Source organism: Antedon bifida, chromosome 5 (genome assembly GCF_963402885.1).
Source record: "Antedon bifida chromosome 5, ecAntBifi1.1, whole genome shotgun sequence".
Classification (NCBI taxonomy): domain Eukaryota; kingdom Metazoa; phylum Echinodermata; class Crinoidea; order Comatulida; family Antedonidae; genus Antedon; species Antedon bifida.
In genome coordinates this window covers 20,949,452-20,963,741 of record NC_136230.1, presented here as the reverse complement: position 1 = coordinate 20,963,741, position 14,290 = coordinate 20,949,452, and the positions used below count along the sequence as shown (strand labels likewise).

General features: G+C 31.7%; 1 protein-coding gene across 1 annotated transcript in view; it reads left to right on the top strand.

Moving 5' to 3' along the window:
* LOC144842976 (von Willebrand factor A domain-containing protein 8-like) overlaps positions 1-14,290 on the top strand; it is a 63,552-nt gene that overhangs the window by 8,624 nt on the left and 40,638 nt on the right. The window contains exons 4-10 of the mRNA XM_078699608.1: positions 174-248; positions 596-706; positions 1,751-1,918; positions 2,336-2,500; positions 2,964-3,013; positions 7,896-8,004; positions 9,442-9,546. Coding sequence (XP_078555734.1) covers positions 174-248; positions 596-706; positions 1,751-1,918; positions 2,336-2,500; positions 2,964-3,013; positions 7,896-8,004; positions 9,442-9,546 — 783 coding nt within the window. The remainder of the gene's footprint in view (positions 1-173; positions 249-595; positions 707-1,750; positions 1,919-2,335; positions 2,501-2,963; positions 3,014-7,895; positions 8,005-9,441; positions 9,547-14,290) is intronic.

The following is a 14,290-nucleotide window of genomic DNA, read 5'->3' as shown; positions in this document are numbered from 1 at the left end:
TTTTAAAATAAATACTATAGGGACCTACTAATAAGTCGATTGTAATAATTTAAGCAGCCTGCTATAAATACCAGCATGCATTGTACACGGATTGATATTTTCGTTTTGCTTCTGTGTTGCACCCACTTTTTGTGTGTTAACATTATGATTTGTCTGGACCCATCTTTTTATAGGATTTACTTGGACAAGATGTATTTTTAATAGGTCCTCCTGGTCACCTGAGAAGAGCAATTGCTATGAGCTACTTAGTAAGTGTACAGAATATTATATATGTATGTATGTTATGTTATATATATATTATGTAAGCCATTCTAAATGTAATTACCTTTTTACCTTGATTTTATAAATCCTGGATTGGACTGGATGGACTGACAATGATAACGTTGTCATTTCATTTATTTACTTACTTATGTAAACAATTGGAATTACTGTACCTGCACCTTGGTTTGACTTAGCTGTTGAAAATTGGTTTGATAATATAATTATGACCTAACCAAGAATATTCAGAATATCCTGCATAAATTGAAGATGAATGCCATTGTTTTTATGATGTGTCCCTTCTACGATTCATTACTACTGCTATAATTCTTTTTAGGAGTTAACAAAACGCGAGGTTGAGTATATAAGTTTAACAAGAGATACAACAGAGACAGATCTGAAGCAAAGACGAGAAATACAAGAAGGAAATGCATTCTATATTGATCAGGTGAGTTAGGTTTTTGTAATTCTTTTTTATTATGAAAAACTGATTAAAATGTAGTTTATGTATGATACTAGGGGAGCGTGCCCAAATGTTTTACTTCATTAATTGGCCTTTCACTGCATTAATCATTTGCATACCGTTAATGAGCTAGGGGAAGGCTATGATCAAATCTAACAAAAGCAGTATACAAAACAAGACTTTGCTATTTCAGTTATTATTACTTTCTTTAAACGCGGAACCAACAGTGCGACACCACTGACTGAACAAATTGAATTTCGGGTATCGTTTTCTATGCATAATACATTTGGTCGTTACACATCGTTTGGTCAGTACGCAGCATGTGAAATAACTTATTTCCAGGAAGACTAATGGATTGATAATAAAACGTTTTGTGAATAATGAAAAATAAAGTAATGTTGTACCTCCGCTATATTGAAAGAATAAAATTATGCCTTCCATGGGCCTTTTGATCCTACAAGTACCGTACATAGTTTTAAAGTCACCAGGGTTCTTGCCACGGTGGTCGGCGATGGTCGGCCCCCGTACACCACTTCAATTGCTAATTTGACCTGTATTAGGCTTAAATTTACCAAAATGTTTAGTCTGGTATTTTGAAGAAACACTTCAATATCCAGATAGGCAAAAGAAACAAGAACAAAATTCAACATTTTTATTTATTATACTAACACGTTAGTACCATATGTAAATGAGCTTGCATAAATAGCCCCGGTGATCGCGTTAGCATTATCACCTCGATTAACGAAGTCAAAACATTTGGGAACACTCCCTCGACTACTGGGGCACAATGTAATTTTCGACAGTAACCAAAACAGAGTCTGACTACACCTTATATGTGGTTTAAAAAAGCCAGGTCAACTACCTGAAATTCAATATTAAGGCTAATTAAAATTGTCTGGTATTTTTGGAATATCTGGTTTTCAGAATGCATTTCAATTTTAGCAAATAATCCAAGACATTAAACATTACATTAAACGCTGGTTTTGGAAGATTGTTTATACTTATTCATACTATTTTATTAATATCTAGTGTGCAGTACGTGCAGCCATGGAAGGCCGTGTTCTGGTATTGGAAGGTATTGAAAAAGCTGAACGTAATGTACTTCCTGTTTTGAATAATTTGTTAGAGAATCGTGAAATGCAGTTAGAAGACGGACGCTTCTTAGTAGCGGCTGATAGATATGATAAACTGCTTGAGGTGAATTGTTAATAAAACCTTTATTTATTTCTGTAAATAACACAATTTTGTTTAAACATTTTTTTCCTTGTAACACTCTTGTTTTATGGCTTATTCAAGATGTCTACTAGCCTTTGCTCTTTGTGAAATTTGCAACTAATGTTTAACATTTGCAGTACAGCAGTACCATGCTTAAAACAATGATTTTAATTTAAAAAATAAAAATACAGTATTGAATCAGACAAGAAAATAGAAGATTACCTACTATTAAAACTATACTTATTGCTTAAAAATTGTGTTCTGAATGAATATTTTAAACAATTAGGTTAAAAATGTTGCTTCAAGATGTTCTACTGGATCACATACCATTTTTGAATAACACTTTTTCCTTGGTCAAAGTTACTCTTTGGTAGTTTCAAGATATGGTTTTACTTTTAGGATCATACAAAGGAAGAGTTAGAATCCTGGAAACTAGTCAGGGTCAATGAAAACTTTCGTGTTATTGCACTCGGGTTACCTGTTCCACGCTACCATGGCAACCCATTGGATCCGCCACTACGTTCAAGATTCCAAGCACGTGATGTTAACCCATTAACATTTAAGGTGTGTGATGTTTTGTAATTTAACATATCGCTAACTAATAGTCTTTCCGAACGTTCAATGTTTCGACCTAGCATGCTCATGTTGTCATCAAAAGTTTTTTGTTGCAGAAATGAGATAAGACGAAATTTTTATTTTAACATGATTAAATAATAAGGATTTAAGTTGAAATAATTTTTTGCCAAGCAAGTTTAATAAATTCAACCTATACATCAACTCTTCCTTGTTAAATACTTTTACCTCATGAAAATATTCTGTTAATTCTACTCATAAATATTAATTTATTTGTATACAATTAAATTTATTGATTGTGGGAAATGTATGTATTCATTAATTGTTGATATTCAATGCTGTCAATGAATACATTAGAATACTAGAATTAAAGAAAACTTAATTTATGTACTTATTGCTGGCAACATTTAAAACTACCTTTTATTTTGATTTTTTTTTACAATGGTCATGTTAGGATCATCTTGATGTACTGAGGGAGTCTTCACCAAACTTACAATCCGACACGTAAGTTGGTAACATTAATATATTCACCACCTAAAAACAATGAAACTATGTACTCTGTCAATTATTATTACTAGATGGTACGCTCGCTTCGCTCGCGTACCATCTAGGTCGTGCCCACAGATGGTTCTCGAATACACAGTAATTTCAGCGTAACAAAACTGGCGATTTCAAATGTACGTACCGCAGGACTATAATACATTGTCGTTTACAGAAACGAATAAATAGACACGATGATTTATGTCAACTAAAATTAGCACCCTGGGAATTACTTCCGAAGGAGAAACTTATCACAAAATGAGTCCAGATTTTTTATTTGGACTCATTTAAAGAAACCCAATTTGTGTTTTGTATGTAACATTAGGGTTGAGGGATGGGAAAGCGGATAGGTACAAAGAGGAACAATATCTTCTTTATCCTCTCAGTAACGAAATATTTTTTTCATGTTTTATAGGCCTATAAATAATATACCTCTAAATACAGTAAAACATTTGCGATTTAATACTTTGTTAAAACTGTCACTGTCATAATCGATTGAAATATTAAAGTACATGTCACGATACACCACTACGACGTTTATATTTTTGGTAATTATTAATTAATATAAACGTTGAGAACGAACTGTCAGTATAAAGTTTATTTGTATTTATAATAATGTGTTTATATGTCTAACAGTAGAGCCTATCCACAATCTCAGTAATAAAGTTTATTTGTATATATTTTTATATTACATCTAACAGTACGAACATTCACAGTAAGAAATGTTCGATTCAAATGAGGACCAAAAATAGTTAATAGGTATTTACAGTATTGTCAAAGTATTGTAAGTTTATTCTCAAAGGGCCCATAAATTTACCTACCGTATGTGTTAAACCAAGGGCTCATAAATTTACCTACTTGTGTTAAACCAAATTCTGGCAGACTGAGAGATTGGGATGTTCCATTCATCGCAAATCAATACATTTGTATAATCGTATATTAAATCTATCAAAATAGTATTTTTTTAAGAAAATTGGCCTGTCTTCAACATTATGATGCTGTACACTAGCTGTTCAACCGGTTTTCAGCTATTAAAAACAATTATCGTAGGAGGAGATTGGAAAATGCGAAGCCTCCTCGCATTTTTGTGGCGGGTATTTATCAAGATGGACATCCATTAGACAGTGTATACCACGATCGGAAAACACCCCTATTTGGGGCAAATCGTTGAACCTAAATGCGTTTTAATCGTCAATAACTAATTATCTAACTTAATTTAATTAGTAAACAGGGTTACATCAGGTGGTTAAAATCAGTACCGAAAGTACGAACCAATTTTATATACCATCGAGTAAAAATTCTAGAAGTAAGGCGCGATTTACCGAATTTTGCCCTTACGTAAATTTATATATAGATTATTAATAAATTAATTGAATGATTTGGAACATTATAAATATGTTAATATTGTACTGGTACAGGAAATTTATATTTTTCATAATATTTCAACTTATGAGTGCTATTTCCGGGGACCTATTTCTCTATCAATTTTTTCAAAATTGTGTTACCTCAGCTGTGCAGTAGGTAGGCGGTTGAGCTCATGTCCTGGAGACATATTTCATTAAATAGTGACAGGAAAAATTATTATCTTTGCACTCCCTGACCCAACTTTACATTCTATCTATACCTGGCGAAATTACTATTAAATTACAAACTGGCTTATGGTAGAAAACTGTTGAGTAACCTCTATTTTCAATCAACAAATGTGGCTACATTTTTTGTTCAGTGCAATTAATTACGGTTTAGACTAGGGTTAGATTCAGTTTTGTGGGCAATTTCATTGCAGCCATATAACAAAGTAATGGTCAATAGTGCAATAGCTCCTCAAATCGTCTTCTCAAATTAGCTAAAGTATCACTGGGTACATGCTTGTTTTTTGTCCAAAGTATTTTAATTTATGTGGTATAGATTATCATATATAATGTGTATTTTTAAGTAAATTAATTTCAAGTCAAATGAATCATTTTGTATACATAGAGGCTATGTTCATGCAACCGTTAGCTTTATCCAGATAAAAAATTCCAAGGTCAGCAGGCCTTGTCTTTTTAAAATGTAGGTGTGCTACAAATTGCACTCCTCAATACATTCAGGGATGCTGTAGGTGTGCCGTTTCTATTTTGGTGTGTAGAAGTTTACCCAATCTAAGTGTGTTGTAAATCACACTCCTTAAGGCCAGTTTAGGAGTGTGTTAGGTGAGTGATCGTACTCGCTCACCTCAAAAGAAAAGGCCTGGTCAGGGTGTTTATTCCTTTCCATTAAAAACAATAAAAATTTGTTCACCTAGGCCTATCTCTAAATAAAGTTTTCCGTAAAACATAATATCGCTGCCGCCACTAACACCACCAGTTTGATCGCAATGTACCTAGGCCTCTAGCTAGCTAGAGATATTGTCAGCAGATCAACGACATGTTTTTTTGCGTCACTCAGAGGTAAAAAAATCAAGATTCCTGTTACAGTGTAGCTCGGAAGCCTACGTAATATTTTACATGTACATGCGCTATAACGAGAGTTTGTACATGTACACATGCTGTGACGAGGGTTTGTTTATTATTTTCGTTTGCAACAAAAATACCTCCGGCAGCGATAATTAAAGACAAGTGATAAAGACACTGCAAACCAATTTAATAAACATTTGTCTGCAATATGTAAATCACTTTCTGAAAAATTATATCTCCTACTAACCTTATTAACATAAATAATGTTGTAAATCAGAATACTTTTAAATTTGATATCATTACACCAGAATATGTTTTTAATGAAATTAATAAAATTTCTAACAATAAGGCCTCTGGTCTTGATGGTATAAATTGTAAATTATTCAAGTTAGCTGCTCCTGTTGTATGTGAAACTTTTTATATATTTAATTGTTCTTTGAACACTTACCGGTAATTGGGTTACACTAAATGAAAGATGGAGGGAACATCTACTATTTACAACTTTCAAATGCATTACTGGCCACTCGCCATCATATTTATCCTCAATGTTTAAGTTTAATGACTCCCTCCACCCCGAATGCACCCATAGCCAAAGTTCTAAAACATTAATAACACCAAATTGGAAAAATGCTCAAGGTAAAAGAACCTTTAAATACAAAAGAATGGAATCTTTTACCAACTTAAACTAGAACAAAAGTAACTGGGAAAAATATCTATAAATTAAAAAATATATCAACTCAAATGTCATTTAAGTGATCCTGTGGACCCATATATCTACTTTTTTTATTGACTTTGTATGTATGTATATCTTTTATGCAAAAGAAAATTTGTTTTTAACTGTTCTGTATATAGCTTTTAAATTAGGCTTTTGTTTTTCTGTATTTATATATATTTTTCTTTACTTTTAAACCTTGTAACTGGACCATTTTGAAAAGCAGTACTATGTTACTGAAAATGCAATCCAGTCAAAAGTAAGAATAAATAAAATAATAATTACATACAAACAAACAAAATTTACAACGTACGACATGTCCGATGATTTGGTGTAACGGAGGAGATTGAACACACGTGAGTGAACCAGAAGCAAATAAAACACACAAACGGAACCATTATTTTATATTGATTGCCGAAAATAAAAACAAAGTTAAAAAACTCCAGGCTATAATAGATTTATATTTAATTAGGCCTAGCCCTAGTGCTTTTAAAGTGAAAGCACTTCACATCAAAGTAATAATAATATTGGAATGACAGACCTATAGTCTTTTTCTCCACATTAAAAAAAAAGAAAAAATTAATACCCTGTGACCCTGATTTGACACTAAAGAAATAATAGAAGCTATTCATGAAACAAAGGTCTAATCTCTAACCATTAGCGTTCAAGATCTGGATAGCCTATCCTGATCGACCGGATTAAGCTATCTGATCGGGCGTTCTCATTCAAACTACGAAAGTTTTTTTAATCCACTAGTGTGTGAACCAGGCCTTGAACTATGTTGATAGCATACATTTGAAATAACATTTAAACCTTATTTTCCAAATAAAAAATTAATGTTAAGTGCTAACAATCTCAATTGGTATCATTTTGCATTCACATGACATTTAGATAAATGTATTTTGTTACTTGAACTAAAAATAATATTGTTTATTCTCATAAATATTTATTGCTTTCTTAAACTATCCAAATAACAAAGAAGCATTTAAACAAACTACTGTAATTTATATAACAAATTTGAATAATAAATGGTAACTGTGTAATAATATCAGAACATTTTATTTGCCCAAAGAAAATCATTTGGTTTGTACATTAAAACCCATGAAAGACCTGTAAAAACTCCCAGTAACTGGCTAATTTTTAAAATTTCAATTTTGAATAGTGAAAAGCCAGGCTGGTTGACCAGTTAAAATAGCCTTATGGATACAAAAATGTATCTATTAATATAAAGGCCAATGATAACCTTTCAAATGTTTACATATTATCTACAAATTGTATTTAAATGAATTTGCAACTTCAACAATTACCCTGCAAAAGAATTTTGGTGTTTGTTTTTTTCCAAGCTAAGGCCAATTTGATGCATTTATTATCACATATATGTGAATAATATTATAAATATGTATTATGAATTTTAACCAAAAAAGAAAAGAAATACAATGAAATACAGATAAAAATAGGGAATCAGTTAATAAGAACTAAATGTAAAACTAAACTAAATTTTACCATTTATTTTGTCTTTTTATAATTATAATTATAAATAAAATTATAATTTAATTAATTCATTTTTAAAATTTTTTTCTACGGAAGAGAATAACTAAAATTGCAAAATGGCCTATTCATTTAATTTTTCATGTTTTTGGAGAACAATACATCTAAATGAATGTATTAAAAGTAATAAAGTATGATAATTATTTAATTGCAGAGCTTCAAAGATTTTATCATTTGCAACTACATTAGTATCAAAGGAATCTACTTCATTAGGTCTTCCAGATTTTCCAATGGATAACCTATTAAGTGTCATTAAAATATTGGTAAGTAAATACAGCATTTGTTTAACAACAACAACAACAGTAGTAATGACAATAATAACTATAGTAATGATAACAGCAATTTTAAATGTAAATATGTATATGTTTGTATGATGTAGTATAGCGGATATTATTCCCTTGATGGCATATGCAGCAATAAAGAAATTGAATTGAATTGAATTAGTGTTTTATGAAGTTGCCTTTTCTTTTTTGTAACCTGTTTTTTTTTTACAATTTCACAATTTTCGAGGTGTTATTTTGTTCCCTGTATAAATATTTATACAAAATCAGGCTTAAAATATATTTCTGAATATATTGATATGTTGATCTAAGGGAGCCTCTCAGAATAAGTTGACCTGTATCCGGACCGTCGGCCATGTGAGGAAATGTAAAAGATAAACAACTTTAATTTCGTCGCAGCAAAGATGTTTCGCCCATGCAAGTATAACGTTTGTATAGAACCTTCCATTTTATATAAAATAGGGGTAAAATGTTTTTATAGCACCAGGTTCGTACAGGATTTGGAAAGTTATGGGTCCGTTTTTTCAAGGCCTTTGAAAGTCCAGAAAATTGACTTTCATTATGGAAAAAAGTTATGGAAATATTTAAAAATTAATAATTATATATTCTGTTGTTTATTTTTAATAAAACAATACCCCGAACAATACTTACAAATAAGAATCATCAGTCGATGTTTGGTAATATAATTTCCTAATTCTGTAGTAGTATGATTTATTGACAACAGTAAATGCTCGACTTCTGCTAGAACTACTGACGGCTACTCCTAATGTTAGACACTACGATTTCTGTTGGCAAAAGTAACGCTCCACTTCCACTCGAGCTTCCACGACACGCAGTACTGTATCAGATAACCAAAAACAGATGTGTTTTCTCTTCTTGCCCTGTTGGCCACCGTGCAGACTTGAAAAGTCTGTATTTAATTTGGGTTTTTTTTATGTTAGTCCACCAGGTCTGGAATCGAGCCAAAATATTTATCTTTTATTAATAATAATATCACAATCTATATAGTGTACTATAATCTTTATGCTAGAACCTAGATTTCAAAATATGCCAATGGGCCTAGAATGAATTAACTGTATAGTTTTAAAAAATACGCAAGAAGCCTTAACAAATGTTATGTTCCGATCAAGTGAATAACATCGGCAAAGATCTTCACGTGAAAGACTAACATCAGTAATTTGTTGAATACTGAATGTTTAATACGAACCATTCAGTGGCCTTCTTAACCTATTGGTAATGGAAAATTCCCAATATAATCCATGTGCGTCGCTGTTTATGTGTTAATTAACCAGGTTAATGACAGGGCGTGGCCGATGGTTTGACTTGTTCTGAGAGGCTCCCTAACCTATTTTAACTATGATTTGTTATTTCCCTGTTTTCAGTTAATTAGTGTAACCTAATAATGATTTTTCTTTTTAGAATTCTGTACCAAATGCATCTATTCAAAATGTCCTTGAAAAATTGTATCCATTTCATGTAATGCTTGCTAAAGAAGGCAGAACTGCTGTTGTAGACATGCTCAAGGTATGTTCATGTTTTATACCTTGAAATATGAAACAAAACATATAAGTCTCCAAAACCAGCTAAACTGAACAAAGAAAGTTTTTGAAAAAAGGAGCTAATAGGGTCTCCAGAATTCCATGTTTGACAATGTCAGGTTATGTTGTGTAGAAAAATAGATCACCACAACCAACTAGTGAAAATTTCTTACTACGACTACACCTATACACTTCAGCAGGGGTTTGCATGTTTTCTCTGATCGTGTCTTTTAAAAAGTGTACAGTTCCGAAGAGATGCAACAAGTAAGTAAACAAGTCTGAGAATGATGAAACCCACAGAAGTAGACTTTTTCCTGATGATTTTTTTACTAATTTAAAATTTTAAAAACCATCAGGGATTGGAGGGATACAACGGGGAAAAAACTGGACATTATGCTACGCTGTTATCATAGCTATGAAGTGAACTTATAGATTTAATAATATTGATATCAATACAATAAACCTATTTTTTAGATTTTTTTACCATTTAAAAAAATTTTCTTTCAAATCCTTACTTACTGTCGCTTAAAAATCGTTACAAATTTCAAAATAAATTCACCAATTTGGCAAAGAGGAAAGTGGAATAAGTGCAACTTCCATAATTGTTCATATGAATAAATCTGTTGACATAGTGTGTCAGCAGATTTGCATTGTTTTGTAATAATGAAAAAAGCTATGTGGGAATGGTAGTTTCTGGATAGGTTACTAAATGTAAACAAATCAAGTTCATTAGTTTTTCTTGAAATGTGGAAATTAAAGTGAATATCGAATTCTGTAAAATAAACATGTTTTTCAGATCTAATTAAATTAATTATTAATACTACTGCAGTATGTAATTTTCAATACTACCCAAAAGTGTATAAAACGCAGCCCAACTTGTTATTAATTAAAATGAAATGCGAGTTACAAGCGTAATTTCAGCGTAAAAAAACTGCAGCTTTCAAATGTACGTACCGCAAGACAAGCCGTTTACAGGAACGATAAATAGACACTGTGATTTATGTAGTCAACTAAAATAAGCATCCTGGGAATTACTTCCGAAAAAGAAAGTCACAAAATGAGTCAAAATGTTTGAGTAAACTTTAAACAAACCCATGTTTTGTATGTAACATTAGGGTTGAGGGATGGGGAAAAGGATGGTACAAAGAGGAACAATTTTTAAATGTATTCTTTATCCATTCAGTAACGAATTATTAATTGTTTTCATGTTTTACAAATAACACCTCTATTTAGTAGGCCTAATGATTTTCAATTGTTTCGTTGAGCCAATTTATACTTTAACCATTAGGGCATGTGATCTTTCGTAGACTACTGTATTTTTCAAGATGGACATCCATTAGACAGTGTATACCACGATCGGAAAACATACCTATTTGGGGTAAATTGTTGAACCTAAATTCATTTTAATTGTCAATAACTAATTATCTAACTCAATTTAATTAGTAAACAGGGTTACATCAGGTGGTTAAAATCAGTACCGAAAGTATGAACCAACTTTATATACCATTGAGTAAACATTCTAGTAAGTAATGCGCGATTTACCGAATTTATATATAGATTTTTTAAATTAAAATATGAATAATATATATTTATATCAACTATTGTTTGTAAACATAATTCAAATATATATATATTGAATATAATTTTTTGAAGTATTGCTGTTGAACTTATAATATACAAGAATAATATTTGTTTACTTTTTACCTATTATGCACTTCTGTATTATATTTAGTATACTGTAAAATAATAAATAATTGATTTAGCGTATTCTAAATTTCAATTAGGAATTAAAAATCCCAGCATATCAAATGCGATATCCAGACTTAAGCAAACAAACATATTAACTACACTAACACTGTCGATCTTTAAATTAAAATAATGCAGTGGAATACTACTGTATGCATGACCTGCAGTTTTTCTGAGTGACTGAGAAACATTTTTTTGATTAGTTTTTTTGTTATTAGCTACGATGATGAAGAGTCTTAACCTTAATCATTTCAGTAACAAAATTAAAAGTTTTTAAAATTATTTTTATTTGATGACATTATTATCTAATCCATTTCTATTATTCATAGAATATGTTTTTTAGGATATTTTGTTTGGCAGTAATTACTGGCGCTACATACATAATACGAGAGATATACATTATTTCAGCTGACAAAGTTGTTCTGGTCATGTAATTTAAAAATTGACTAAAACACTTTTAGAAAATGTAGGCTGAACAATGGTACCCTACAATTGTTATATTTGTGGTTGGTTAGAACACCATAGAGATTTCATTAAACAATATATCACATTTCTTAATATTAATAATTAATATTATTAATTTCATATAAATACATTGTCAGTGGCATGTATTCTATAATCAGATGGGTGATTATTTCATATGTCATGACATGCACACCTGTGCCATCATGACACATATTATTATCCTCTCCTTTACAGCCGGCTGTGTGCAAATGTAATAAACACAATATCTTCCAATTTGCCATAGGAAATCGTTATGAATTAAAATTTTCCAATTTGGCAAAGCGGAAAATTAAATAAATCCAACTTTCCATATGAAAGAATCTGTTGACGTAGTGTCAGCAGATTTATCAAAAATATAAAGCTTATTCTGAGTTGCGTTGTTTTGTAATAATGAAAAAAACTGTGTGGGAATGGTAGTTTCTGGATAGTACTAAATGTATGTAACCGATATATGTAATTAAATACAAATCAAGTTAATTAGTTTTGCTTGAAATGTGGGAATTACCTTACATTGGCAAATACAGTAAATATCAAATTTTTCCCAAAAGCATATATAAACACAGCTCAACTTGGAATTAAAATTAACTACAGTTGACTACACTAAAAGAGACTATTACTGAACATATATTCTTGGTTGTTACTAAATAAATTGAATATTTAGCAGTCAAAATAAGTCACGGTATAGAACAATAAAATAGCAGATATCAACTTTTGGTCGATGTAATTGAAATGTATAAAATAAACGTTTAAGCACATTTGAAATCCGTATAAAAAACGTCTGCATTATCTTTTAGCACTTTATAATAAATATTTCTCAGACAAAAAAAGCACATGGCATGTGTATTATAATTTATATTCATTTCTGTACGTTTTAACTTTTTTGTTGGAGTGGCACGCCTAATTGACGACAGAAGCTGTTTGCCTCTTTTGCCACTCCTGGCGCAATCAAGCTATTTGTTGTCTGTATGTTTGTATAAATGTGTTTGCCGAAATTAATCAAATAAATAAACTATATTATGTTGCTTGGTGTAGGAAGACAACACCAGGCCGGCCAGCCGTTCACAAATTTTAGTAAACAAAACTGTAATGCTAGAGATGCAGTCGGAGAGCTGTGTTGGTAACGCATCTCTGATTTAATTCATTGTGAGATGTGTGCTTCATGAAAAATGGGAGAATTTTTGCAATTTTAGTAGGCCTACACTAATTGTGATATCAGATGTAATCAACTTTCTATTTCACCTAAAAACAAACTATATAAAATGTTATTACCTCTAAAAAAGGGCACCTTGTAAATTTAGGGTGGGTCCTCAGCTGTCTCTAAGACTGACTTGCTGTATCTGGTGTTTCTGTTGTTTGACATTTCTGTACACCTTCCTTGGCTGCAGCACGCCGATTTGCTGTGTCTCCTCTGTTTCTGTTGCTCAACATTTCTGTACACCTTCCTTGGCTGCAGCACGCCGATTTGCTGTGTCTCCTCTGTTTCTGTTGCTCAACATTTCTGTACACCTTCCTTGGCTGCAGCACGCCGATTTGCTGTGTCTCCTCTGTTTCTGTTGCTCAACATTTCTGTACACCTTCCTTGGCTGCAGCACGCCGATTTGCTGTGTCTCCTCTGTTTCTGTTACTAAACATTTCTGTACACCATCCTTGGCTGCAGCACACAGATTTGCTGTCTTCTAATGTTTCTGTTACATTCCATTTGTTTTGGCCTTCGCGATCGACCAAAAAGTGGGTGCATTACAGAAGAAAAACAAAAATATCAATCTGCATGCAATGCATGCTGGTAATTTAGCGGGCCGCTTAAATTATTAGAATTGAAAAAAATATAAATACTATATGGGCCTATATTGCATAATTTTACATAAACTATATTGCATAATTTTACATAAAATGCAGTTTGTGATCTTAAATTAGATCAAAAAAATGTAGGGCACGTGTCTTTAAGGTCATCATCTGATTTTATGCATTTTAATGTCAACATTGTCAAAATGTAATATAAAATCCTGTGTGAACTGTGAAGACGCGACACAGTGACATGTGTCGTGTATGTTGTAAAGAGAAACCCTGGGCTGCACTGAATTGTTTCAGTGGATCAGCACTACAATTTAATGTGATCTGACATATCTTGTGTGTTATAAAGGGGAAACCCTGGCCGGACTGCACCAAATTTCCTGATTATTAGTGCAATTTTTACCCTCCAAAAACAAAATTACAATGCAATTTCCACAGACCTGAGGTCCATATATTCTTAAAATGGTTAGTGCCGACAAGAAGATTTTAGGCTGCCAAAAAAAAAAGTTTTCGGAATGCTGTTTTAATGTATGTACGGTTTTCCATTTGATTTTAGATAATCAAAGCAATTTTTTTTTTTTCAATTCAGTATGTACTGTAGGCCAAGAACATTTTACAGTAATTTACGATTTTGTAATAAACATGGTGTCCTGAAATCCCCAACGCTATGTTATTTTTGTTGGTTACGC